Source organism: Dipodomys merriami, unplaced genomic scaffold (genome assembly GCF_024711535.1).
Source record: "Dipodomys merriami isolate MVZ:Mamm:240054 unplaced genomic scaffold, mDipMer1.0.p SCAF_17, whole genome shotgun sequence".
NCBI lineage: Eukaryota > Metazoa > Chordata > Mammalia > Rodentia > Heteromyidae > Dipodomys > Dipodomys merriami.
The window spans coordinates 9583966-9611186 of record NW_027203048.1 but is presented as its reverse complement, the minus strand read 5'-3'; the positions used below and the strand labels follow the sequence as shown (position 1 = coordinate 9611186).

General features: G+C 46.6%; 1 protein-coding gene across 1 annotated transcript in view; it reads right to left on the bottom strand.

Annotated features, from left to right (window-relative positions):
- Window positions 1-2841: 2841 nt before the first annotated feature.
- Dpysl5 (dihydropyrimidinase like 5) overlaps window positions 2842-27221 on the bottom strand; it is an 82832-nt gene continuing 58452 nt past the window's right edge. Inside the window, exons 3-13 of the mRNA XM_070025192.1 lie at window positions 26679-26837; window positions 24533-24712; window positions 23757-23825; window positions 22328-22372; window positions 20146-20221; window positions 18916-19072; window positions 14141-14282; window positions 12083-12225; window positions 10647-10854; window positions 7626-7794; window positions 2842-5663 (exon numbers count right to left, since the gene is read on the bottom strand). Coding sequence (XP_069881293.1) covers window positions 5578-5663; window positions 7626-7794; window positions 10647-10854; window positions 12083-12225; window positions 14141-14282; window positions 18916-19072; window positions 20146-20221; window positions 22328-22372; window positions 23757-23825; window positions 24533-24712; window positions 26679-26837 — 1434 coding nt within the window. The 3' untranslated portion in view covers window positions 2842-5577. The remainder of the gene's footprint in view (window positions 5664-7625; window positions 7795-10646; window positions 10855-12082; window positions 12226-14140; window positions 14283-18915; window positions 19073-20145; window positions 20222-22327; window positions 22373-23756; window positions 23826-24532; window positions 24713-26678; window positions 26838-27221) is intronic.

The following is a 27221-nucleotide window of genomic DNA, read 5'->3' as shown; positions in this document are numbered from 1 at the left end:
CAGCTGGGAACCCTGCAGCTTCCCACATGTGACCCCACCTCCCCAGGCACCCTCCAGAGCTCACAGAGTCTATGGACACAGGGGTTGACAGCTGCGGGGAAAGGGAGACACTGAACTGAAATCTCTCTGCAGGGCTCAAGACACACGGTCCTCCCGAAGTCAACTCCAGCGGTTTCTGCGCCCTCAGCCATAAAGAAAAGAAAGAATATATTACTGAAACGAACCCTGCCAGGGCCTTGAAAGAAACGTGGCATTGTGGGGTTGCTGGTATTGCTGGGACCAATCAAGAGGCAGGAACTCCCATCCCGACTGCCAGACCTCCAAGGTCACCTCAGTGCAGAATTCCACAAAACACAACAGGCACTAAGGAGCTGACGAAATCGAAGGAAATTGAATAGTAAGCAACCATTTTCAATGTGAGGTAATCTTGGATTTATAGGGAAAGAATGGTTCCCCACAAAGGAATTTGGGAGGCTATGACTTATTCTACCAGGCTATTGGTTTGTCCAGTGAAAAGTATTCCTTCCAGTTCCCTATACCATACCTTAGCACTGGGGCTTGAACTCAGGACCCTGCACTTGTTAGATAAATTTTCTTAACTGGAGCCACATATCCACAGCCAGAAACCTGTCTTAAAATGGTTTGCTTTCTTTTAGGTACCATATGAAGAATGTGCATTTCAGGGAAAATACTCAAAGTATTTGTGTGATATAAGCTCTAAGTATTATTGGAAATATTGCCAAAAGTCCTATTTTTCCCCCTCCCTTCCTTCCTTCCTTCTTGCTTTATAGTCCTGACTAGCCTGCTCATTTCCTCTTGCATCCATTTCCTGCATGCTGAAATTATGGTACTACCATCCATGCCTGGCTCAAAAGACATTATATATATTAGGACTATAATATATACTGCTCCCTTTGTCACAGGGTTTCTTCTTTGTACCTTGGGTGCCTTTTTTCTTCACTCACAAGTTGGTCTCCACGGTACAAGGTACCTGCAATGTTAAGTCAACATATAACTCCAAGTCAAGGCTGCTTAGGTGCTGACCAGTTTTCACGTGTCCAAATGCAGATTCTTTTAAGTAACTAAGCCTGAACTGCATGTGGACTGAAATATCTAGTGTCTTCCTGGGTTCCTTGTCTCCGCAGACTGCCTGATGCATACCCATGGACCCTCAAATGTGTGGCCATGCTGTTTTTCCATCCAAACTTACTGTGGATTTTTGGTGTTGATCTAATTCTGGTCTCTTCCCCATCAACTCAAATTTTTACATTTGAGTTTTTGTCTTTGGAGCTTAAAAAATACAAGTGAACCAAAGAACTAAAACCAGCAGTTTCACTCCTTCTGCCCCGCCCCCCACTCATTCTGGGGCTTGAATTCTGGGCTTGGGCACTGTCCCCGAGTTCCTTTTGCTCAAGAATAGCACTATACCACTTGAGCCGCAGCACCACTTCTGGCTTTTTCTGTGATTAATTGGAGATAAAAGTCTCATGAACTTTCCTGCCCAGTCTGGCTTTAAACAGCAGTCCTCCGATCTCAGCCTCCTGAGTAGCTAGGATTACAGGCGTGAGGCACACTGCCCAGGCACCTTCTGCCTGTCTTTTCAGGCAAGATTTTGTTATGTAGCTCAGGCGGCTTCAAATTTGTGATCCTCCTGTTTTAGCCTCCCAAAGTGCTGAGACAATAGGTGTGAGCTATCACGTTCTTCATTTTTGTGTGAGCAATCAGATAATTCCTTCCAACATCCAGCAGAAATCTAAAGAGAAGGTAGAGCGTGGGCAGGATGGGTTTGAGCATGGAGAGGCCAACACCAAAGGTGGGGTTCTGGAAGGCCAGAAAGCAGCTAGATGATCTTTGAAAACTCACACTGACCTTGGGACAGCACTTTGCTAGACGACCTTTATAAGGCTGCAGTCCCAGCAGCCAAGGTTCTTCAGAATGGACAGAGGCAATGGGCTTCCAAAACGAGAGCCAAGAGCACAGGTGCCAAAGGATAGGTGGGAGAAGCCCAGTGTTTCCCCCTTTTTTCTTCTAATCCTTCCCATTTGCTTTTAATCATTTCCATTTCTGATAACTTGTCAACTATGTCTCAGGAAATCTGGCAACAAAAACTTTGGTTTTGTTCCCATTAGAAATTCTGGACTCCAATCATTAAAAAGGGCAGTTTTAGTTATTGGATTCAAGGCTGCTTCACTTGATACACACATTCCTAGTCCTTTTGCTAATTTCAGACAGGGTCTCATGCTTTTGCCCAGGCTGGCTAATGCCACGTAACTTGGATTACAAGTGAGTCACTTCCCAGCACACACACACACACACACACACACACACACACACACACACACACACACACACACACAAACACAGAGTTATACAGTTTTATATATGTATAGTTATATAGCTGTAACTATGTAACTATATACAAAACTATATATATTGACATTGTTTAAAATCTCCACATCTTGGACTGGGAATGTGGCTTAGTAGTAGAGTGCTTGCCTAGCAAGCATGAAGCCCTGGGTTCAATTCCTCAGTACCACATAAACAGAAAAGGCCAGAAGTGGCGCTGTGGCTCAAGTGATAGAGCACTAGCCTTGAGCACAGAGAGGCTCAGGGACAGTGCCCAGGCCCTGAGTTCAAGCTCCAGGACTGGCAAAAACAAACAAGCAAGCAGAAAACAAAACAAAACAAAACAAAAAACTCTAACACCTTGCTGAAGCCATCAAATAAGAAGCGATTGATCAAAACTGAGTTTTCTAAGCAACGAAGCCATATCCCAGCCATTGTATAAGAGGCTCCCTTTTTGAATAAACACAACAGAGACCAAGTGAGAAGTAGCTACAGTTTAATACAAACCTGCACCACAACACGTGTCGGGCTGTTTTGTTTTTGCCTCAAATGGTGGCCAAAGCACAGGACTGTGTGTCACCTTGGGAGTGACACAATCGTAGCACCATGACATTTACAGAGGAGTGAGAAAGTCACTTGGGTGCTGGGTGCTGGAGGCTGCATCCCGACCCCAGGCTGCCTCGGCAGCTGGAAGGGGAGCGGCTTCTGTGTGGTTCTGTGATTTCTGGGTCAATATGGGAAAAGCCCTCATCACGGCATCGGCTTGACAAGAGACCTACTGTGGACTCCTAGCACTACATACACGCACACACACATACACACACACATACGCGCACACACACGCACAGTAGCACAAATTTCTGGTAACTTAACCCCACAAACCTAGAGAGCAGCTAAGGCAAGAACAACAGTATTTATTCAGCAAGTACAAGACCAGTTTGAGAGCTGCATTCGTGGCAACCATAGCCCCTGTCCTTCCAGCCAGGAGCCACTGGGGCTGGTGATGGCGTGGGCTGGAGCTCTGCATGAGGCAAAGTGGGTGGTAGGGGATGAGGATGACTGGCTTCTTGGACCTCCTTCTGATTTCCATCTAGAAGCTCCTGGGCAAGCACAGGGTCTATGTAAGGGTTGGGGTGGATGAAGTGGAAGACCTACAATGGCCTCCCCAGCATGTGATCTCCCAGCACCCGGGGTCACCCATCGCTCAGGGAGAGGCACTCAGAGAAGGTAAAGCTTTCCTAGGTCAACCAGGTCACCTGCCTAGCTGGCCCTACCACCACTTGACTCTTTGGCATCTGCCCAAGGCCCATGACCCAGCTAGGCCTGAAAGGGATAAAGATGGTGTGCATTGTTCCAGGAGTTTCACCATTTCTGTGGCCCCTGGAGGCTTTTCCAGGATCCCTACCTATTATCTCCACAGCTGCCTCTGCTCCCTGCGTTACCGTCTCTGTCCTCTCAGCCCCCAGGTGAAGGGAAGGGGAGGGAATGGATGCTGCACAAACCACATGGTAAGTAAGCCTGCAACATTTGCTAGTCATGGTTCAAAGTGAAATAAGCAGTAGTTTTGTTTCTAATGAAGATGAGAAAAAAAATCTACCTACTTGTGTAAAACAAAGCAGAATATCTATGAGGGAATAAAGTCTTCTAGTTGGCTAAACGGATGCAATTAACCACAGACATCACCCCACACCTATTCTCCACAGCTAGGTTAGACAGTCAAGGTCATGAGAAGCGGGCATAGATAGTTATGGGGTAAAAGGGACTGAGCTTTCAGAGTCTCAGTTACCTCATCTGTGAACTGGGGAGAGAACATGTACTGTACTGTAGGGAGAGCTTCTATATGGAAGTGTGTAACTACACAAGCAGCACTATAAAAGTCTGTAGGCGATGGCCATTCTACAAGAGTCCAGACACCTCCTGCAAGGCTGGGGTGCTCAAGCCAAAGGTTCAAGCTCATTTCCCTTAGCAAGGGCAAGCAGTGGGCTCCTTCGCAGATCCAGCACCCACCCAGGACACTCTGCAGAGCTTCTGAGGCAGGGAGGGCCCCACTGGACATCGACATAGATGAAGCTACCAGCTCAGCCAGTGAAGGTGTGGTGCCTACTGCAGGATGCCACAGCACCTTGCAGTGAGGTGAGCTCCGCAGCCAGGCCCTGTGAGTGGTGGGCAGGAGTCATCTTCCCTCGCACCGGGCAGTCCCTCTCCCACTCCCCCTCTCTCAGCAGGCATGAGGCCTTCTGCCAGTCACACAGGAGGAGTGGCCAGGCCTCTGACCAGCAGGAAGAAGTGACAGGAAGCTGTGTGGGGCTGTGGGTTAGTGTTGGGACTGATGGGCAAAGATGGGAGGGCCACTCTGCCTGCTTGAAGGTCCCCAGGGCCAGCATCCAAGCTCCCTCTTAGAATGCAGGAAACCAGACTATGAGGGGAAGAGGGCCTGGCCCAGGGTGTCTTGGCAGCCTGAGGGCCCCAAGTAGGGGGGAGATGGGCCCTGTGTTGTCTGGTTGTAGCGAGTGCAGCGTCTCCTAAGGACCACGTCTATTCCTGTTTCTATGCTATGCTAGTGACACGAAGCACCGTTATTTTTCCACAGGATGCACAAACAAGTCAAACCAAACCACTGCGCAAACCAAACGTGCAAAACAAAACCATTTACACGCGCCTGGCACCAGGCACAGGGGGTCCCAACCACCCCACCCCCAGGGTGTCTGGCCTGCACCCACACGGGGCCAGAGGTGAGTCAGGAGAGATGAGACGTCCTGGGCATGGCTGGGAAGCTGACACCTGTCTGACTTGGGAAGTATCACCACGGGCTTAAGGGGTGGGGAGGGAGGCCTTTTCATTATAAAACACATCTGCTAAAGTGCTCTAGACACCCAGCTGGGCAGCTGGGGCAGGGCACTAAAGCCTGGGCCTTCCCAGGGCCAGCACTGGAGGCAGCGGTGAGAGGAGGGGCTGGGCCAGGCTATGCATGGGCTCTGTGCATAGTGAGTAGCCCCCACTGAGGCAGATAGCACCCAGCAGGAAGGGCAGCTCAAAGTGCCTGTTAGGGATGGCTCGAAGCCCTGGGAAACATGTTCAGACATGGGGTGGGATCCCCTGGGTCCTGGGACCCTCCCACTGGTGGCAAACTGCCCATCCCAGCCTCTCCTGCCCCCTGTAGCCGTGGGCTGAAGGTGCGTGGGCAGGTGGTGGTGCGATGCATCCTCACTTGGTGGGGGCTGGTCAGTGCCTTTACCAAATGCCGCTCGACCTGCCGCCAGGGGGCGCGAGGATCCGCGCCGAGGCCCGCTTTGGAACGTGGTCATCAATCTGAGAACCTGGGGGAAGAAAGCAGAGGGTTAAGCAGGCTGCCCTGCCTGGGTGGCCAGCTGCAGCTGCCAAAGACCAGAGGCTCAATACGTGCAGGGCTGGAGTGAAACTGTCTGTGGGTATAATCTCACTGAACCCACGTGACTCCATCCTTTTTTTCCTGTGGAGAAATTGAGGCTCAGGGGTGTGATATAACTTGCCCCAGTTACAAGTGTGTACGGGATAGAGACTAGATTTGAACTCAGGTCATTCTGATGTTGAGTCTACTTACTTAAAGGGACCAGCCCATTCTGCCCATCTCGCTGCATCTAGCTTCAGGGAGTATAGGGGGAGAGGGAAAAGGGAGGGAACGCCTCTGCTTTGGAGAAGGAAAGAACCATGCCCTCCCCTAAAGGCTCCATAGCTTGAAATCCCACCTAAACAGATGAGCCTGCAGGGACCGTGACAGGCTGCCTGAACGCTGCTGGGTCACGGAGATGCTCTGCTCATCATGGTAGTTGGAGATGAGGGGCACAAGAGGCCACTGGTCAGGGGGGTCCCTACCTCCTGGGGGTTCTTGTCACTTCTCACGTGGCTGGTTACACTGGCCCTACGATTGGATTGGCCAGGCAAGGCCTAAGTGTATCTGATGTCCTCCAAACACATGCCCCTTTCTGACTCCTGGCACTGATGTCCCTTCGTCAGTGAAAGTAGTAAGAGTCTGCAGGGTGGGGGTGAGGGCCCCTCCTTATGGGTCACCAGCACCCTCCATGGCAAGTATTTGCTTCTGCCACAGCGGCTCCGGCACAAGGCTGGGCATGGAAGGGTCTCAGCAGGCAGGGCCCTTTACTTCCCCAGTGCCTTTTGGTGTAGCCTCTGCCTCTCCTACTAAGATGGTTTGTGTTTGGGTCTTGCTCCTCAGTGATCTGGGTCTTGTTCCTCTTGTTTGTCCCCCCACTCCCCCACCCCAGCACAGCATAGCCCTTGCAGAGTAAGTTCTCTGATTAGTCCCGAGGGCTGCTCAGCTGTGGTCAGGGAGACTTGAGCCCTGGCCTTTCCAAGTGGTGACGAGAATTTCCACCAAAGTGTCTTGAAGGACCACGGCATCTCGCAGCCTCTTCCTCCTCTTCCTGAGGGTAGGGAGCAGCAGCCCCTCCCAAACTGCATAGCTCCTGACGTCTGTGGCTACACAGACAGCAGCGGCTACCTAGAGGAGCTGCAGGTGTCAGCGGGAGATTCTGACTGAGAATAAAAGGGGACATGTTCAAGAAACTCAGAGATTAAGTCAGACTGGGACCAGGACATGGCCCTAGGGGCAGAATGAGGAGGAAAGAAACTGGGAGTCAGAAACTAAATGAAGGGGCTGGGAAGGTGGCTCAGTGGTAGAGCACTTGCCTTGCATGCATGAGACCCTGGGTTCGATTCCTCAGCACCACATAAGCAGGAAAAAAAAAAGCCGGAAGTGGTGCTATGGCTCAAGTGGTAGAGTGCTAGCCTTGAGCTGAAGAGCTGAGGGACAGCGCCCAGGCCCAGAGTTCAGGCCCCACGACCGGACCCAAAAAAAAAAAAACCTAAATGAAGAAGTTAATGAAACATACACAATTCCTGATTGCGAAAACAAAACAAACAAACAAAAGCAGTGACAGCAAGGCCAGAGGGAGGAAAGAGCATCACAGAAGTGCCAGGCCAGCAGCCCTGGTACAGGAAGAGACAACTGGGTGCAGTTTCATGAACAGAGATGTTCTTATGTCCTTGAGAGTTTCAGGGGACAGAAATGTAAGAACTGAACACCTCAGGGAGAGCCCCTAATTGGGTCATGGCCTGTTAGAGGGGATGGTGAGCCCCCCTGTCCCTCTCCCTCATCCCCTAATACATGTGTGTCGCTAAGAGGACAACCAGCCCTCATCACACAGCACGGGGGAGGGAGGGAAGAGGACCCAGGACGCACAAGCCACAGCCACTGGCTGGCTCTCCACACCCTTTGCCCTTACCAGAGAGGCTGAAGCTGGACTCATGAAGATCCCGCATGCCCCCATGTCGTGTGACCGGCCGAGTGGGAGTATCCGCCAGCGGCGTTCCCATCTCCTTTTTCCCAGGATGCACCACCACGGCAACGTCCCCCAGGTAGGGAGTGCGGTCCACTGCCCTTACCTTCAAGGTCTGGAGAGGGGAAAAGATTAACATCAGTGGTTAGCAACATGGGCTACTTGTCACTCCACTAGAGACTCAAGTCATGCAGAGGACCAGGCTTCTTTTGAGCCTTTGGCATGGAAATTCTTCACATTGCTCCTAAATAGTGCGTGTGTGAGCATGTATCTACAAGTAGGCATATGTACAAGTGAGCACGTGTGCGCATGTGCAGAGGGGGCCTTGCTGGCTGCCCTCAACATATCTATACAGCATATCTATAGCAGGGTGGCTTCAAAGGTACTCAGCCTTAAGAGAGCACCCTGTTTCTGGGTAAAGGTATCTCCTCAATACCAGGCCCCAAGAGGCCAGCACTTTTCATTGTGGTCTGACATCTTTGTGGAGATTAAAGCTCGGTATAGCTGTTGTGGACACAAGAGACCCCAGGTAGCAATACTCTATTCACAAAGGCATTGAAATGAACCCCAAGATAAGTATTCAAATGTTTTTTTCTTTCTTGCGATTGTTTCTAACATATTTATAAGATGATTTCTTTTTTTGCTTTGTATGTCCCTCCCCCATGGTATAACCCCTGCTTTCATTGTATTTGTTGTTGGTATAATTTGTGGAGGGGAAGGGCAAAAACAAACCATTTAAACAGGGATACAGGAGGACCCATTGCAACAAGGAGATGTACAAGTCCTTATGTGGAAAAACGAACTTTACAACTTTGGCAGGGCCGGGGTGGGGGGTGGGGGGGAGATATGGGAAGGGATGGGAAGTGGAAACAAAGGAAGAGTCTACAATGCTTGATAAGAAATGTACTCATTACCTTGCTCATGTAATTGTAACCCCTCTGTATGGTATTTTCACAATAAAAAATTAAAAAAAAAAAAAAAGAACAACTGGTCATGAAGAGCACGTCACTGCTAGTGCTTCTGTGAGGAGCAGGAGGAGGAAGTGTAATCAGATGTATGTGTCTGGTCTAAGGGAGCAGCAATGACAAGCTACGCCTGGTACCACCCAGGAAAGTAACTTCACTGTGTTTATCAGCAATTGAATTAAGAAAAACAACAGACACAGGATTTCCTGAGGGTCATTCCTCTTCTGCCCATTCCTTCACGTTCTCTGATAATAAATCTGTAGTTAGGCTCTGCCTGGCTTCTTCCATTTGGAATAATGGTTTCAAGATTACCATGGTGTGTGTGTGTGTGTGTGTGTGTGTGTGTGTGTGTGTGTGTGTGTGTGTGTGTGTGTGTGTGTGTGTGTGTGTGTGTGTGTGTGTGTGTGTGTGTGTGTGTGTGTGTGTGTGTGTGTGTGTGTGTGTGTGTGTGTGTGTGTGTGTGTGTGTGTGTGTGTGTGTGTGTGTGTGTGTGTGTGTGTGTTGTTTAGTGTTTTTCAGTACTTTACTCCCTTTTACGACTGAATGATATTCCACTGGATGGATATACTGTGATGAATGTGTGTGTGTGTGTGTGTATGTGTGTGTGTGTGTTGTTTAGTGTTTTTCAGTACTTTACTCCCTTTTACGACTGAATGATATTCCACTGGATGGATATACTGTGATGAATGTGTGTGTGTGTGTGTGTGTGTGTGTGTGTGTTGTTTAGTGTTTTTCAGTACTTTACTCCCTTTTACGACTGAATGATATTCCACTGGATGGATATACTGTGATGAATTTATCCACTCAACAGTTGATGGACATGTGGGTTGTTTCTACTTTTTGGCCTTTATGGACAGAGGTACTATAAACAATCATATACTTGTTTTTGTGTAGGCCTGATTTCATTTCTTCTAGATATATCCCAGACTCTGGAACTTCTGGGTACGACTCTGGTATATAAGAAAAAACAGAGAAGTCACCTGCCAATTCACTGACTTCTGGAGAAGTTGCTCCATTTTCCCAACACCACATCTCTACCCCTATTTTCTTTTTTCTTTCTTTCTTTTTTTCTTTTTTGTTGGTTCTGGGCCTGGGCACTGTCCCTGAGTTCTTCAGCTCAAGGCGAGCATTCTACCACTTGAACCACAGCACCACTTCTGGTTTTCAGATGGTTAATTGGAGATGAGAGTGTCACCGACTTTCCTGCCCCAGCTAGCTTTGAACCATGATTCTCAGATTTCAGCCTCCTGAGTAGCTAGGATTACAGGTGTGAGCCACTGGCACCCCCTGCTTGTTTTCTATGAGTTTGATATCCCCCTTTTGTCAGATAATCTTGGTGTGAAAGGGTTGCTCTTCCGGCTCTTTTTGGAATCTTGTCCTGAGGGCCCTTGCCCACGCCCTATCCCCATCTGAGGAACATTTCAGAGATGGGGTCATTCACCTGTTTCAGTAAGTCACTTTGAGATTATGTTTGGCGTCATTGCTGTGGCAACCAAGTCCTGTTTTTTCCCTAGCACCCCAAGCCTGTTCCCATCAGCAGACTTAGCTTTGGATTTCTTGGCTGCTTGGCCTCAGGAAAGTAGGGCCTCAGTGGCTGTGAAAGTGTGGGGCCCTTACAGGTGCAATGACTTCATCTGTGGTCTCAATGCACCTGGCCTGTTCACAGGCTTGGCATGATGGCCTTCAGAACAGACCCCTCAAGCATGTGTATGAGGAGGAACTCATGGGTTACAGACATGATCAATTCTTGGGTCTTCAGGAACTCAGGGCTCTATTTGCTCTCTCGTTTAAAAGTCTATCTGCTAATCAAAGATGGAGAATGGAAAAGCATTTTCCACTCTAGCATTCACCTTCCCATACCACACACTTGGCCTTCAATTGTACAGGCGGCAGTAGGGTTCCCTGGGAAAAAGTGAGTATAGCCTTAAAAGAGGAAGGGAAAGAAGTCCCCCAATAGGAACTTCACATTCTTCCCACACCTCTTCTTGCCTCCCCACCTTACCTTCTCTCTCTGCACCAGCTTCTTGTAGACAGTGTCTGGGAAGGATCGCAAGGGACAGAACTTGCCAGTCCCCTCAGCACACATGAAGACACCATTCTCGTACACCACACGCCCCCGGCTGATAGTGACCAGAGGCACTCCATGGCAACGCATGTTTTCATAGAGATTGAAGTCTCCTCCTTGCACCTGGGTGCTGGCTGAGATGGTTCTGGTGGGAGGTGAGGGTGGGAGAGCAAGTTCTGAGCAGAGGTCAAGATGGCACCACTTTACAGAGAAGGGTGATGTCCAATGGGCAGGGATGGTCCCCAAGGGCTTATTATGGCTTGACTTTATCCCCCTCAAAATTCCTATGGCCTAACCCCTAGCACCTCAGAATACATCCACCTTTGGGCACAGGGCTTTTAGAGAGCTAATTAAGGTGAAATTAGATCACATGGATGTATCCTAGACCAATCTGACTGGTATCTTTATAAGAAGTGGTGACAGAAACACCAGCCGTGCTGTAGAGAGTAAGAACAGAGAAGATGGCTCTCAGCAAACCAGGATCACAAGTCCATGTTGCAAACAGTGCAAAGATTATATGCCTTTGGAATTCTGTAATACAAACTCTTAAAAATCTCAAGTCCTGCTGGGTGCTGGCGACACGCCTGTAAGCCTAGCAACGCAGGAGACTGATCTGAGGATCATGGTTTGAAGCCAGCCCAGGCAGGAAAGTCTTTTAAGAGTCTTACTTTCAATTAACCACCAAAAAGTCAGAAGTAGAGCTGTAGTAGACTGTTAGCCTTGAGTGCAAAACCTTAGGGACAGTGGCCTAGGCCCTGAGTTCAAGCCCCAGGACTGGCACAAAATAAACACACACACACACACACACACACACACACACACACACACACACACACACACACACACACACACACACACACACACACACACACACACACACACACACACACACACACACACACACACACACACACACACACACACCTCCAAGTTCTTGCTAGGTACCACTGGCTTATGCTTCTAAATCCTAGCTACTCAGGAGGCTGAGATCTGAGGATTGTAGTTTGAAGGCAGCCTGGACAGGAAAGAATCTGAGACTATTTCCAACTAACCATCAAAAAACCAGCAAAAAGCTCAAGTGGTAGAGCACCAGTATTGAGTGGACAAAGCTAAGGGACATCACCCAGGCCCTGAGTTCAAGTCCTAGTTTCAGCGAGCACGCATACACCAGACACACACACACACACACACACACACACACACACACACACACACACACACACACACACACACACACACACACACACACACACACACACACACACACACACACACACACACACACACACACACACACACACACACACACACACACACACACACACACACAATCCCAAGTCCCTCTAGCTCTGAAGACTTGAAACAAACTTTACTTTGTGGCCTCTGGGTCCCACACCACCACATCAGCATCCGCTCCAGGAATGATACGGCCCTTGCGGGGATACAGGTTGAGAATCTTGGCTGCATTGGAACTGGTAACAGCCACAAAACGGTTCTCATCCATCTTTCCTCCAACCTGAAACATTGCAAAAATGTCAAGTCAACGAGGCTGTGTGTGTGAGAGAGCCCTGGGAACCTTCAATCCTAGCTGTTAACCTTCTAGCTCAGGGTCAGAAATATGGTCCTAAGGAGAATGATTCTATGGGCTCTGTTTCAGGTAAGCCAACCTTCGAGGCTTGGTTCCATAACCCCCTTCCTCTTCTCCCCAGTTACATCATACTGAGGTCTTGTGTCAAAAGGCTTCCCATTGGTGTATATGTACCTCTAACCCTAGAGGATCTCTGAAACCAGATAGAAACTAAACCCCAGGTAGTACTGGACTGGGCATTTTCTTACACCTGGATAGCTACGGATAAATAAATTTCTAAATTAGGCTTAGTAGGAGAATAACAATAACTAATAGAATGAATTTAACAATATACTGTAATGAAAGTTACTTATTTTTGGTTGGTCATGGGGCTTGAACTAGGGCCTGGGCACTGTCCCTGAGCTCTTTTGCTAGTGCTCTACCACTTTCAGCCACAGCGCCACTTCTAGTTTTCTGGTGGTTAACTGAAGATAAAAGTCTCATGGACTTTCCTAACCCAGCTGGCATCAAACTGCAATCCTCAGATCTCAGCCTCCTGAGTAGCTAGGATTACAGGTGTGAAGCACCAGCACCTGGCCAGAATTGATGAATTATTTTTGAGGCTGTTACTTTCTATTTTTGGACTGGGAACTGAAATCATAGTAAATGAAATTGTGCGTTATGTGGAGGCAGCTTCCCTATGTGCTATGGGCTGGAAAAGCATCTTATCACCCCCACCCTTCCTAAGGGCCAAGCAGCCTCTCTTCAAGGGGCATTTCTTGAGCTTATTGTCCTACCCAGAGTAGCTGTCTTAGTCTGAAGGACTTCATATTTCTTTGGGCTCATAGTCTGTTGAATTTAAGCCATGACAGATCAAGACCAAAAATACGTACTCTTCATGGGGAGAACAGGTGGTATTCAAATGAAGTTCCAGACCCTATCTGTTTTGAAATGCAATCAGACAAAATATTCCAAGAGCCTTAGAAATGCTCATATCCCTTGGCCCAGAAATCTACTCCTAGGACTCTATCCCAATGAATTAATTAGAAATCCTGACATCTATTCACCACCAAAAGAAGGTATCTACAGACTAATTTGTTAAGTAAAAATTTGAGACAGACAAAAGTTCCAAGAAAAGGATTAATAAAGCGTAGTACTTCCGTTGGCAAGAATATTGTTCAGCTATCAAAAAAGATGTTTTGTGACTAGGGATGTAGCTTGGCAGGGGAGCACTTGCCTACCATATCTGAATAACAAGACTCAATCCTCAGCACCAACCAACCTAAGGGCACTCAACATTTATTATAATGAAGAAAAAGAAGACTAATCTAGTAATTAAAACAACATATAGTACATAACATTCAACAAGGAAAAACCCACACTCAAGGCAGGTGCACTACCACTTGAGCCACGCTCCACTTCCTTAACATTTTTATATAAGATTAACAAATATTAAGTTCCATAAATCCCTTTTCTTTGTAGTATCATAAGCTCATCAGGATCATAATTACTTCTCACATTTCTATAATATGTTGGGGTATGGATCAAGTACCTGCTTAGCACTGCAAAAAAACCATTTTTTTTTCTACAGTAGATCTTACCACTCTTCTCATAGGGTGAGGTGGTGGTAGTAGCAGTTTAGAGGAGGCCTTTTTTTATTTTGGAGGGGTTTTCTTGGTGCTTGGGATGGAACCCAGGGCCTTGTGTGTTACTCATGAGCTCTCCCACTGAGCTCTACCCTAGCCTCCTGCTTTTGAGTGAGCCAGGAGCTGTGTTTGAGCCAGACTCTAAGAATAGTCTGGCAGGATCCTTAGAGTAAAAACTTTCCCTGGGGCCCTAGCGCGCAGGGCTCCAGGACACCTACCACTCCTCTCTCCCAGATGACACTCATGCGGTCCTGCACACCGCTCACTCCATGTGGGATCTTGGTGAAGTCCTCCTTGCCCATAGCTTTCTGCTTCGTGGTGAATGGCCGGTGATCTGATGCCACAATGTTCAGAGTGTCACTGGGGAGAGAGAAAGAAATGAGCAGTGAGGGCCACGGGATGCACACGCTGCCTCCATTCCAATCCAGCTGGCCACAAGCTGGTGTTTGGTAAAGCATTTTCAAATAACTTGGAGCCATTGCTCCAGAAGGGATGGAAGGATAAGACAGAAGTCTGACTTAATAAACACATGGATTCTAAGTCTATAAGTTCATTACCAATGCCATCCATGACCAAGAATTCAGATGGCTATTAAGGCACCAACAGGTCCTCAGTGGGAGAGTACCTATGGTAACCTATCCTCTGCCAAAGACGGGGAGGGGGGGCGGGGGGCAGCATATGCAGAGATCTCTGTGGACTAAGGGCTCAGAGACAAAAGACAGAAGAGAGAATAGCCATGTGACCAGGACCAGAGCTACCTTAGGAGAAAATGCCCTGGGAAGGTAGCAAGGGACCTGGCTGGAGCAAGGGGATCATGAAGAACTAGGGACCCAGTAAGTTCCCTGAGGGTCAGCTGCAGGGGGGTCATATTACCCTGTAAGGGAGCACATGTGTGCCACTCTGCTGCTTACTCCAAAAGGGAACTAAGAGCAGAAGCTGTTGTCTCATGGGGTCAGGAGACACCCCCCCTCCCAGGCACATAGAGGGCCTGCTAGGCTCTTCAGTCACAGCTCTTGCCAAGTGACTAATGTCTTGGCCAAATCCACAGTATGATGACTTAGCTCTTCTTGTGGCATAGGCTGACATCATCGTGGACTGCAGAGACAGTGGAAGAGATTCTTCCATCGAGTAGGTTGTTCTAGAAACGCTGCAACCCCCACGTTCTCCATCCACACCACCCACCAGAGGCAACAGGATCTCCAGGATGGGAAAGGTGCCCGTTACTATATCGTGGACTACAGGTCAGGAACCTCACAGCTTGTATTCAACTCCCTTCCTTTAACTGAACACCCAGTTTCCTCAGAAGAACCCCACACAAGCAGAGGCTGCTAAACAGGTGTAAATGAATGTGATTCCTTTCTAGAAGGCTCTGAAACATTCAGGTGCTGCCCTGAATCTGGGAACTGAACAGATACTTTTCAAATGAGGCCAAGAAACACAGTAAAAATATGTTCAACATCCTTAGCCATTAGAGAAATGGAGATCAAACCACACTGAGATTCCATCTCACCCAGTTCAGAATCGCTATCATCAAGAAAATCAGTATTGACAACACAGGGAGAAAGGTACTCTTTCTCACTGCTAGAAGGAATACAAATTAGCCCAACATGGAGATTCCTCAAGAAATTAAAAATAGATCTTCCATATGATCAAGCCTTACCACTTCTGGGCACATATCCAAAAGAATCAAAGTCAGCTTACTAGAGAGATGCCATGTTTACCATGGCACTATTCACAAAAGCTGAATTATGGAATCAGCCTGCATGCCCATCAATGGATGAATGGATTAAGAAAATGTGGCATATATACACAATGGAGTTTTACTCAGCAATTAAGAAGAATGAATGATGTTATTAGCTGAGAACTAGAGATAATCATGTTAAGTGAAATAAGCTATTTACACAAAGACAAGAATTGCGTTTTTTTTCTCATGTATAGAACTTAGGAGGAAAAACAAAGAAAGAGGTCTTGAAAATAGAGGGGGGAACTTAACTAGGGAAGTAGAGAGGAAAGGGAAAGAAGGGAGGGAAGGGTAAGAGATTAGTGGAGGTGTGAATATGTTCAAAGTACCTTATATGCAGGTATGGAACTGTCATAATGAAATCCTTTACTGTGATTTTTAAAAATTTTGTGCTGGTACTGAGGCCTTGTGCTCTCTCCCTTGGCTTTTTCTGCTTTTTCTACTTGAGCTATACCTCAAGTCCAGCATTTTGATTGTTAATTTAAGAATAACAACTCCCAATTAGATCAAGTCTTGCAAACTTGCTACCTGGGCTGGTTTGAAACCATGGTCCTCAGATCTCAGCCTCCTTAGTAGCTAGGATTACAGGCAGGAGCCACTGGTACCTGGCAAAATCCCATACTACATATAATTAATAATACCATTAAAAAATTTAAAAGTACCTATAAAACCCTTTAAAATTCAAACTATAGCTGGCTTTGTCAAGCATGATACATTGTACAGATAAAATGAAAAAAAATTCTGGTCCCTTTAAAAAGTCAGGGCCTGCACTTTTGTGCTCAATGCTAACACTCCACCATTTCTGGCTTTTTGCTGGTTTATCAGAGATAAGTCTCACAGAGGGCTGGGAATGTGGCTTAGTGGTAGAGTGCTTGCCTAGCATGCATGAAGCCCTAGGTTCAATTCCTCAGTACCACATACACAGAACAAGCTAGAAGTGGTGATCAAGTTATAGAGTGCTAGCCTAGAGCAAAAGAAGGTCAGGTATCAATAAATTCTAGTTTAAAAAAAAAAAAAAAAAAAAAAAAAAAAAGAAGGTCAGGGACAGTGCCTAGGCCCTGAGTTCAAGGCGCAGGACTGGCAAAAACAAATAACAACAACAAAACAAAAACAAAAAAAAGTCTTGGACTGGGAAGTTGGCTCAGTGGTAGAGTGTTTGCCTCTCATGCATGAGGCCCTAGGTTCAAATCCTCAGCACCATATAAGCAGAAAAAAGCCAGAAGTGGTGCTGTGGCTCAAATGGTAGGGTGTTATCCTTGGGCTAAACAATTGAGGGACAAGCCGGGTGCTGGTGGCTCACGCCTGTAATCCTAGCTACCCAGGAGGCTGAGATCTGAGGATCATGGTTCAAAGCCAGCCCGGGCAGGAAAGTCTGTGAGACTCTTATCTCCAATTAAAACCACTAGAAAACCAGAAATGGCGCTGTGGCTACAGTGGTAAAGCTCTCATTTTGAGAGTTCAAGCCCCAAGACTGCCCCCCCCCCAAAAAAAGAGCTTAGTGACAATGCCCAGGCTCACAGTTCAGCCCCCATGACCTCAGATCTCAGACTCCTGAGTAGCTAGGATTACAGGTGTGAGCCACTGGTGCAACAAAAATCAGATTTTTTTTAAACAAAGGAGAAATGTAGAGATTGTATTTTTTTTATTGCAATTCAGACTAAGAATTCACATACTAATATAAATAATGATAGAGCAGTTCATATTCTCTTACAGGAATGATAATGGGTGTCTGGGTTTTCTATTAAGCACTTTATGTCATATAAATTATACAAACAAAATGTTATAAAAGTGAAGTTATAGTAATCATAAAATCCTTTAAATAATTAAAATTAAACTCCAAATTCTATAAAATAGTACATATTTATAATATGTTCTGATTAAAAAGGGATTCGAGCTATTGTTCTAATAACCCAAACCACAATTCTACTTAAATGAATTGAATTTAAGTAATTTTTAAAGTGGGACAAAATAGGCTGGATATAAAAACCTAAGTTAAAAGAAACATAAGGCCCCATGTTTTCCCTTATTTTCAATAACTAGTATATGTCTGAGACAAGCAGAAAAGGTCAGATAAGTTGCTGTTAGGTGAAATGAACTCCAAGATAAGTATTCAAATGTTTTATCTTTCATGTAACTGTTTCTAACATATTTATAAGATGATTTCTTTGTTGTTTTGTATGTCCCTCCCCCATGGTATAACCCCTGCTTTCACTGTATTTGATGTTGGTATAATTTGTGGAGGGGAAGGGAAAAAAAACAAATCATTTAAATAGGGATACAGGTGGACCCACTGCAACAATGAGATGTATAGGTCGTTATGTCAAAAAACGAACTTTACAGCTTTGGTGGGAGGGCGGGGATGGGAAGGGATAGGAAGGGGAAACAAAGGCGGAGGCAACAATGCTTGATAAGAAATGTACTCATTATCTTGCCCATGTAATTGAAACTCCTCTGTACAGTATTTTCATAATAAAAAAATAAAAAATAAACCTAAGGTATTCACTTAATAATACTTTCTTTCCCTGTCTATTTGAATTTGTATGGGTTTGAGCCCTGTAATTTGGGTGAGTTGATAACAATGAAAAAGGAGCTTGTTTTTTCTGAGAACATTAACAGCCACAAAGGAAGAGACAGCAATGTCTTCTCCCTAAAATGTCACGAGTGGGGAGAAAGATGCTGCAAACCCCTAGTGGGACAGAGCCAAATATGTTTATCATTATGCCACACTGATTTCAGACAGTTCCTTGAACTATTTTCTTTAGGCTGGGGTTGAATGGATAAAAGCAACATGGACAGAAAGGAGCTGGAGAAAAGGGGGTCTGGAGGGAGTGTATAAGAGGAAGAAAAAAAGAGAACCATACAGAAGGAGGGAGGGACACAGGAGAGAGAAGCCTGGGCGATGGGAGGCAATGAGAAGCCTCTCAGAGGTGGAGCAGAGAGAAGGACCACAGGACAAGAGGCTGCCAGGTCACATTCCTCCTGCTCCCCAGCGTTCTCTACAATGCTGATTAACCACTGCTTACTGCCTTGTGCACTTCTCCCATTCACTTCAAGTGTCAGAGGTGATGGTGGTGATGGTCTGATGGGCTGTGGAGAAAGAGGCACACGCAAAAGCATCCTATGGGCACAACCAAGTCAAATTTAAGTCATCTTTGCTCCTGGGACCTCTACGATGTCATTAAAGAACTATGAAGTCCCTTTGTGGCATGCACCATGTGCCAATGGCTATGTCGTTCCACTGAAATGCCTTACTTGGCCAGCAGGCTCATGAGGTAGGTGGAGGTGTTGGTGTCGAGTCTCAGGGGAGGCACCGTCACATAGGCTGCCGCGTGGGACCAGTCCTGGTGGTAGTAGTGTAAGCCTGTCAGTGTGGCATGTGCCGTGGTGGTCTCAGCCAACACCACCTTCCCTGGAAGGAGAAGGGTCAAGTCATAATTAGGAAGCCACTGGCTCTAAGGGCTCATTAGGTGAGTGAAGGAGTGAAGGTAGAGAGAGAAAGGAGCCTAACAGGCTTGCTAAGGCATCTGAGTAGGGTTCAAGCCCCTACTTGGCAGGGGGAGCAGAGGCTGTGTGGGCACTAAGTGGTGCTTCAGGGAGTCTGTTTTGACTGTGGGTGGGGTATGGGCAGTGTGCTGTGCTGGGGGAAGGAGACTAGTAGTATGCAGAGTGTGAGGCTAGAGGTTGTCTAGCTTGTTTTCTGAGTAGGCCGGTGCTATGAGGCTGCTTTAAGAGAACTAATGGAGTGGGATCTGGAATAGGAATGGAGGGGAGGGAGCTAGGAAGGAGTCTCTCCAGTAGGCTGGGGCTGCAGTCCAGCTGGGATCCCACAAGGAGCTTCAGTGAGGCCACACGCAGTACAAGTGGTCCATAGGGCAAAAGGCCTCGGGTTGGGGTGTCCTTGCTTCTGACTTACATACCCAGGAGAGTGACATTATGACTTTGTTTCTCCTGTTACCAGACCTTACCAGCACCCTATCCTGGGCAAGGCTATGGACGACTGTAACGCCTTTCAGGCATTGCCAGATGCTCAGCACTGGAGTCAGATAAGGTGCCCCTCAGGGCTCAGCTATGGTTCTAGGTGGCTAAAAAGGGAAGCGGGGCCCACACACACACTGTTCACTCTCCAGGGATTCTCACAGCTCTCCCTGAAATGCCCATGGGAACTGGTCCCAGGTTTTAAGTTAGTTGCTAAGGCAACGTTAGTAAAACCTAACAGGCCAAAAAGACACCAATTAGAGTCCATTTAAAACTTGGATAATTTTACCAGACCCAGGGTGAGGTGACAGACATTGCTTTAAACGCTGCTGAGCATACAAATGTGTGGAGGAAAGAATTCTGGTTTTCATGGACCAAGCTCAGCCTAAGAGGGAATGCCCTGAAGCAGAAAGTAGAAGGAAAGATGGTCTCAGCTGCTGCCCTCAGGAGTCTGGACCAGCGAGTGTGCTGAGCTGGGAGACTCCATCTTTGAACCTGAGGACTCACCTTGCATCTTAGCAGCTGCAATAACATCACCAGCTGAGATACTGGACACGTTGACCAGGTAGATGGGGCAGTGAGTCTAAGCACAAGATAGTAGGAAGTAAGAGCATCAATCCATAAACCTAACCGACACCCAAACAACCCTGGCATGGGCAGTTCTTGCATCAGCATCTCCCCCTGCATCACTCAACCCCCCAGGAGACAATCACTCTGGTAACATAGGGGTGGTGGCCTAAGCACAAGCCAGGCTTGCGCCTGGAAGAAGGCAGTGAAAAGTAGGAGCCAGCACCAGATCCTGCCAACCAAGGAGGCAACCTAAGGCAAGACTGTTGAGTCTGAATTTCAATGTTTTCTCCCACCTGATAACCATGACTGTTTTTCTTCTATTTTTAATTTCCTGTCCATAAACGTGACATCCTAGAGAGAGTGTGTATTATATCCTCTATCTAAAATTCTGATGCCTGCCATCTGAAAGTTGCCTTATTGATAGATGACCTATACCCTGGAAAATGGGCTTAATATCTAGGCCAATCAAGACTCATCTTGTGCCAGGCGCTGGTGGCTCACACCTGTAATCCTAGCTACTCAGGAGGCTGAGATCTGAGGATTGAGGTTCAAAGCCAGCCCGGGCAGGAAACTCCATGAGATTCTTATCTCCAAATAACTACCAGAAAACCGGAGGTGGCACTGTGGCTCAAGTGGTAGAGCGCTTGCCTTGAGCTGAAGAGCTGAGGGCAGCGCCCAAGCCCAGAGTTCAAGCCTCACGACTGACAAAAAAAAAAAAAAGACTCATCTGTGAACAGACATCTGGATTGTTGTATGATTAGCTCTTCTTCTACTAAGCTGTGCAAACAGTCATGCCTTAACTTCTCTGGGCATATGTTTGAGCTAAAAAACAAAGAATGCCTTTTGGTTGTTCAGCTATTTTCTTTTGTTGTTGTCTATGTTTTGAATATTTTTATTATCTATAAGTAGTTGTACAAAGGAGCTGCCATTCAACAAAGCAGTTTATGAACACAGTGCATCTTGATCAATGCACTCCTTTCAACACTCTCACTCTCAGCTCTTTTCTTATTGTGTGTTAACTTTTCATCTGGAAGTAACTGGTAAAGTAATTGTTGCTGTGACACAAAACAAGGGCCTTCCTGTCTGCCTATCAGATCTGTAAAAAACAAAGGGGAAATGGTTTCCTTTGATGTTGAGTCTGAACTTCATTCTGATGGCTTCTTTGGGAGGACATAACTAGTCTGAGGTTTTGATATGCTTGGCTTGAATGAAATGATGAATTCTGGCACTGGCTGAACCTCCTTCCTTGTCCCCTATTCCTAAAATAATACTTCTCTGCTTATATCTTTCTGCACAGAGCTGGCCATTCCAGAAGGGAGACTCCCGAGGAGTCATTCCATTAGAATAAAGACTGCTGGGCAAACCCCCCAACCCTACACCCCCAGTTTCTCCCTGGGGCCTGAGAGTTCATATTTGCAAGTCCCTGATTCTGCTGGTCCAGGGATCACACTTTGAAAACTTTTGTTCAGATTAGATTATCTCAGCAAACTGAATGCTTTAGTGATGGTTTAGGAGAAAAGACCTTCCCAATGGTTTAGAAAGTGCCTTTTCTCTTCCTTGGCTCTTTTGATCCTCAACAGTCATCCTGTGCAAAGCAAGTAATGCTATCATCCTGATCTTATATAATGAGACAGGGGATCAGAGAGGAGGCCTGTGGTTGACAGCTTGTCTTAGATAAAGGCCAAAGCTGTAACTTCTGGCACTCTCTTGCTGGTTTCCGGCACTACACTCCACCAGGCTTTGTTAAGAGCTCTACTCTTAACCATACCAACATAAAATGGTTGAAAACAAAGGTCTAGCAGCAAAGATTTAAATGTATGGCTGTCTAAATCACAGTCTGCCTTTTCCTCCAAAAGAAACACATTCCAATTGTAGTGAGGTTCCTGGTCCTCGCCCCTTCCTTGCCTCCCTCACTTAAACAATGAATCTCAGCTTCAGCTAGCTCCAAAGGGATGGAAAAGAGAAGCTAGGGGCCAGTGGAATCCATGCCAAAACTTTGAGAATAACAAGTCCATTCAGCAATCCTGTGAGCCAAACGTGGTGCTGCTCCCTAACGCCCTAGGATAACTAGGATAACAGGACCACACAATGCACTCAGCATGCAGATTAGGTGACTTACCCTGTTTGCAATGGTGATGACACGATGAGTGGCTTCAGCTTCCAGCTGTTAGAAATAAGAGACAGGAAGGAACCAGATTCACACTCTCCTTCAAGCCAGATGCACCTTCCTGAGAGCTCTCCACAGAGAAAGTGCTGAAGGATGTGACGCAGAGCAGGAGGGGCTGGCTGGACCCTCAGGGACTGGAAGAAGGGGTAGAAGCCTGGGCAGGGGCACCAAGCTCTAGCCACCTTGGTTCTCATGGGAGAAAGAATTTGAGAACTGAGAATACCAGCACATCTTTGCTAGGTGTGACTCAGGATTCCAGCAACAAAAACAAGAGATACAAAGACATGGAGTTTTATCTCTCCTGTCTTCTGACACATTCTCTCCACAACCACCTCAAACATGCAGTCAAAGGACTGATAACAAGCTGGAGAGCAGCTCAGATGGGGTTTTCTGTGTCTTGGCTCTCCTGATATTCCGAGTGGGCAAGTCTTTGTGGTTGGGGCTTTCTGTGCATTGTGGGATACTTGTGGGGGCCACACCTCTATCCAGAATGCCAGTATCATTCTGCCTTTGGGACAACCAAAGACTACTTCTAGACCCAGGCTTCTCCCTTTAACCAGCAGATGCTCATGGTGATTACTACTGTCACCAACCCTCAGGAAAGAACATTGATTCTTTCTAGTGCTGGCTGACAAAGAAATCCCAGAATGGGTCTACCCAAACTTGGCTTTGTTCTTATGGGTATGCCCTCAGTGGGTTTATTTTGTTGAATCTGGTGCATTTTTCTCTACCAATTCTGAGTTGCCAAAACAGAACCTATATGCAAGTCAGTGGAGGATAGGGGGAAGATCCAGGGCTAGGAGATGGGCTGACTTGGCTCCTAGGTGATAGTGGGACCAAATGTCAGATCTCCTGAACATCTAACTACCACCCTAAAATTTTATTCACTTTACGAAAGAAGGTCTTTCTATGGCCTCAAACTTGACATTTACCTGCCTTAGCATAGCAGGTACTGGGATTACTGAATGGGATTATAGGTGTGCATTACCATGTCCTGCTCTGAATTTTAAGCTTTGAAGAAAAGACCACCCCACAAATTGTGGAGAATGTCTGAACAGGGCACAGAGCAAGGTGGCATCATTTATCTAATGTGGTTTCTCCAGAGATAAATTAGTAATATTGGGCAAAATAATTTCCAGGGTGCAGACATTTTTTCTCTCTCTCTCAGGGTCTTGAAATCAATCAGATGGGGTAGGATATGATTTGTCCCAACTATCTCTTCCAAGGAATCACTTGGCCTCAGCACAAGGGAGAAGCTGTTCATTGGGAAGCTTCAAAATGGGAATGATCTAACATATATAAAATGGATGTCTCTTCTGTCCTAAAAGATTCTGAGGGTCTGTATGAAAGAAGCTGAAACAGAGACAGGATGTTTTCTCACCTCCTCTGGACGGCTGATCTCGATGCCTTCTGGGCCTGTGATACCCAAATCTAGTGCCTCTTTAGCACCCTGCATAATAGCAAGACAAAGAGAGCTGAATCTCAGACAGATGAGAAAGTACTGAAGAAAAGGGACAATAAAGCTAGACATAGCCCATTCTCAACAGGCTTGCCTCATGTGTCACTTTTGAAAGATAAACCCAGGAGGAACCCATGCAGTAAGGTTTTCCTTGTTCTCATTTCTTAATGACATATCTTTTTTTCTTAAAAATAAAGTTCAATAATTAGCCTATAGGCCTGTTAAAATAAGCATTGTTAGTTAGCTTCAAAGCCAGGGTTTTCTCACTGGAAATCTAGACAAATCTCTAAGTTCAACATCTCCTAGATTAGTTCTTGTAGGTTTACCTAAGAGAATAAGAGGTCCATCCTCCTTGATACAGGAGATTAGATGTCTAAAATAGACTCAGACTAGCTCTTTTGAAAGGTACAGCAAGGTGGAAAGCTGATTCTTACTTATTTCACTACCAATGGAATTCTGCTATCATGGCATTCAAACTAAACATTACCATCTATGATTTAGAAATCTTTTTGGAGCTTTGTTCTTTATATACAGTAGGAACATTTGGATTTTCTGACCATGATTTGATCCCCAAAGTTTCACATCTTATTTTTTTCTGAATCTAGTAGGATCAGTAATAGGGGGTCAGGACTCCCATGCAAATGTTTTCCATTGGTGCCACTCCTCCCCCTAACCAGTAACCTCTATTAAAGACTTGCCTCAGCCACAAGCTCCCCGTTTTCAGCATGGACCCGGGCGATTGCCCCAATGTCCTTGCAAGCATACAACACTTGGTACAACTCATTGTCTCGAAGCATGTACAAGTCCTTGTAAGTCATGAACATCTGGAATGAGTTGACCCCCTTCTCCCTCACCAGTGTCTCCATCTCGGCTTTCACCTGGAGAGCAAAATGCAAAGGCAATGGCAGTTTAGTACTGATATCCTAGAGGCTGACTAGCAAGTGCAGGTGAGCAAGGAGGAGATGTGGGACCTGCCCCAGCTCTGTATGGCTCCCAGCAACCTCTTAGGGTTTCACTTTCCTTCACCATCTCCCCCCCCCCACCTCCCCGGCTCCTGCCCCGCCCCGCAAGGCTGTTGTAAAGTTGCCTGAGCAGAAGTATTTCAAAATTGTCAAGTTCAACACAATAATGGGAACTATATTCTGACTATAGGTTTCTGCCTCTGAGGCAGCCTTCTCTCTCTCTCTCTCTCTCTCTCTCTCTCTCTCTCTCTCTCTCTCCCTCCCTTATTTTTTGCTTTTGTTTTGTTTTGTTTTTTTGGTACTGGGGCTTGAACTCAGGTCCTCATTCTCACTTGGCTTTTTCACTCAAAGCTGGTGTCCTACCATTTGAGCCATACTGTCCCTCCTGGCATTTTGCTGGCAAGTTGAGATAAGAGCTTCTCAAGATTTATCTGCCCGGTCTACTTTTGAACCATGATCCTCAGATCTCAGCCTCCTGAGTAGCCAAAGTTACAGGTTTGTGCTTACCAGCACCCAGCTAAGTCAGGCTTCTTGGCAGAAGTGATATTACAAAGAAAGCATACTTAGGCTAAAAAATCTAGATACTAGGAAAGCCAAGTTAGGAAAAAGTGAAACATGAACAAAGTTATGCAAATAAGGATATTTATTCCAACATAATTTATTCTAGGAAAAAAAGGGAAGCAACGTTGGTCTGATAGTAGAAAACAACAGGAGGTTCTACTTCCTACAACATCAGGTGGCCTTTATATTAAAGGTCAAAAAGAACCTGCAGCCACATAGAAAATGCCAGAAGATTACTAGGAAAAAAGCATGTCCAAAAAGACTTGGAAAGAAACAACAGGGATGAATTATGTGCTTCCTTTCTTTCCTGTTTTTTTAAGATCTGTAATTAGAAAATATTTGCTAAAGAAAGGAATTTTAATTCTAGATGCATGGAAGTCTTCATAACTTCTGACAGCTTAGGGATGGCTGGCCTGGCCTGAGTGCTACCAGGAGTCTGAGTTGATCCTCTATTGCAGGACAACTCCAGGGGGAATGCAGAGGGGATCAGGACAGGGGTCTCCACCCAGAAGGGTCTCCAGAAAGGAGATGCCCATCTGAGAAAAGGGACAGCTGACATTAAGCATGGTTTGCATTGCTGGCCTGAAACAAGGAGGAGGGGCCTTCATGCCCTGAGTTTCAGGACTACAAAGATTTCCATAAAAACCAGGCCAGAAGAGCCTAAAGGAGTCCTTAACTCAAGGCTAAGGCCAGAGAGTAGAAGCAGACTGAGGTTTTGAATGATTGTCTCATAAGGGACTTGGTCTCTTTTAGACCAAAACTCACAACTGCACAACTTTGTAAAACTTCTTATGCTTTAAGTCTTCTTCTCTCTAGGAGGATTTATGCTCTGGGTGCAAAGAAACATCTGGAGAGCTGTCAGTACCAGGCAACGTTGACACAGGATCTGGTGGACCTTCAGCTTAGAGAATAGCTCAGTGCTGTCAGTTTCCAGAACAACCAGGACACAAGCAACCCTCTGTGCCTTTCAGGCCACCACTCACTAGCACTCTTCCTGAGAGGGGGAGCAGGCTGCAGACACACCAGGATGTGCTAAGCATCTGCAGCCAGAGCAGGGAGCCAGTACTTCCCAGGCTGTCTTCTGGCTTTGGACTCTAGTGTACCTTGGGGCTCTCTATATCGGTGGGAAACCAGTGGGGCATGCCCACCCCCTGCTCTTATGGAAGCTAAATGTTTTTCCTCTTGGCACAGGGCCCTGGGCTGGTGGTGGGACTAGGTGCGGTGCCCACTGATGCAGGACAGCAGCAGGCCCCAGTTTGCTCAGCCCACGTGGTTCCTCTGCCCACTTGACTCTCTTTGAGGACTCTACCAGCACTGTTACCTTGGGTGCCCACCAGGTGATTCCCATGTGAAGGGCATAGTCACAGCAGACCTTGGGGTCAGCCAGACCCCGGCACTTCTCATATGCCTCCACGAGGGACATTTCCTTGTCAGGCAGGACGTGGCCGATGATCATGGTGGTACCTCCAACAAGTGCAGCCTGAGGGAGAGGGGAGAAGACAAACCTATCACAGCTCTGCGGGCACCAAAAGCACAGTCCTCAGCGAGCACTCGGGGCAACCACAAAGTCTTCCTCACGGAAGGCAGGGGGAACCAAACGCAAGGTTTGGAAAGCTGTAAAGGTTGGTAGGGAAATGAGTCAGTGTGACCTTTATTACTGTGGGTCCAGCACACAACTTGGAAAACAACTTGGTATGTTTCTGAGCCTAAGGCCAACCCCTATGGCTCCAATAAGATCACCCCAAAATGTTGTTTGGCCAACTTAAGTGTATAGATAATATGTTCAAATGTCTTTGCATAATACAAAATGGGACATAATAAAATATACACACATATATTTAAACCATAATGTATAAAACGTTAC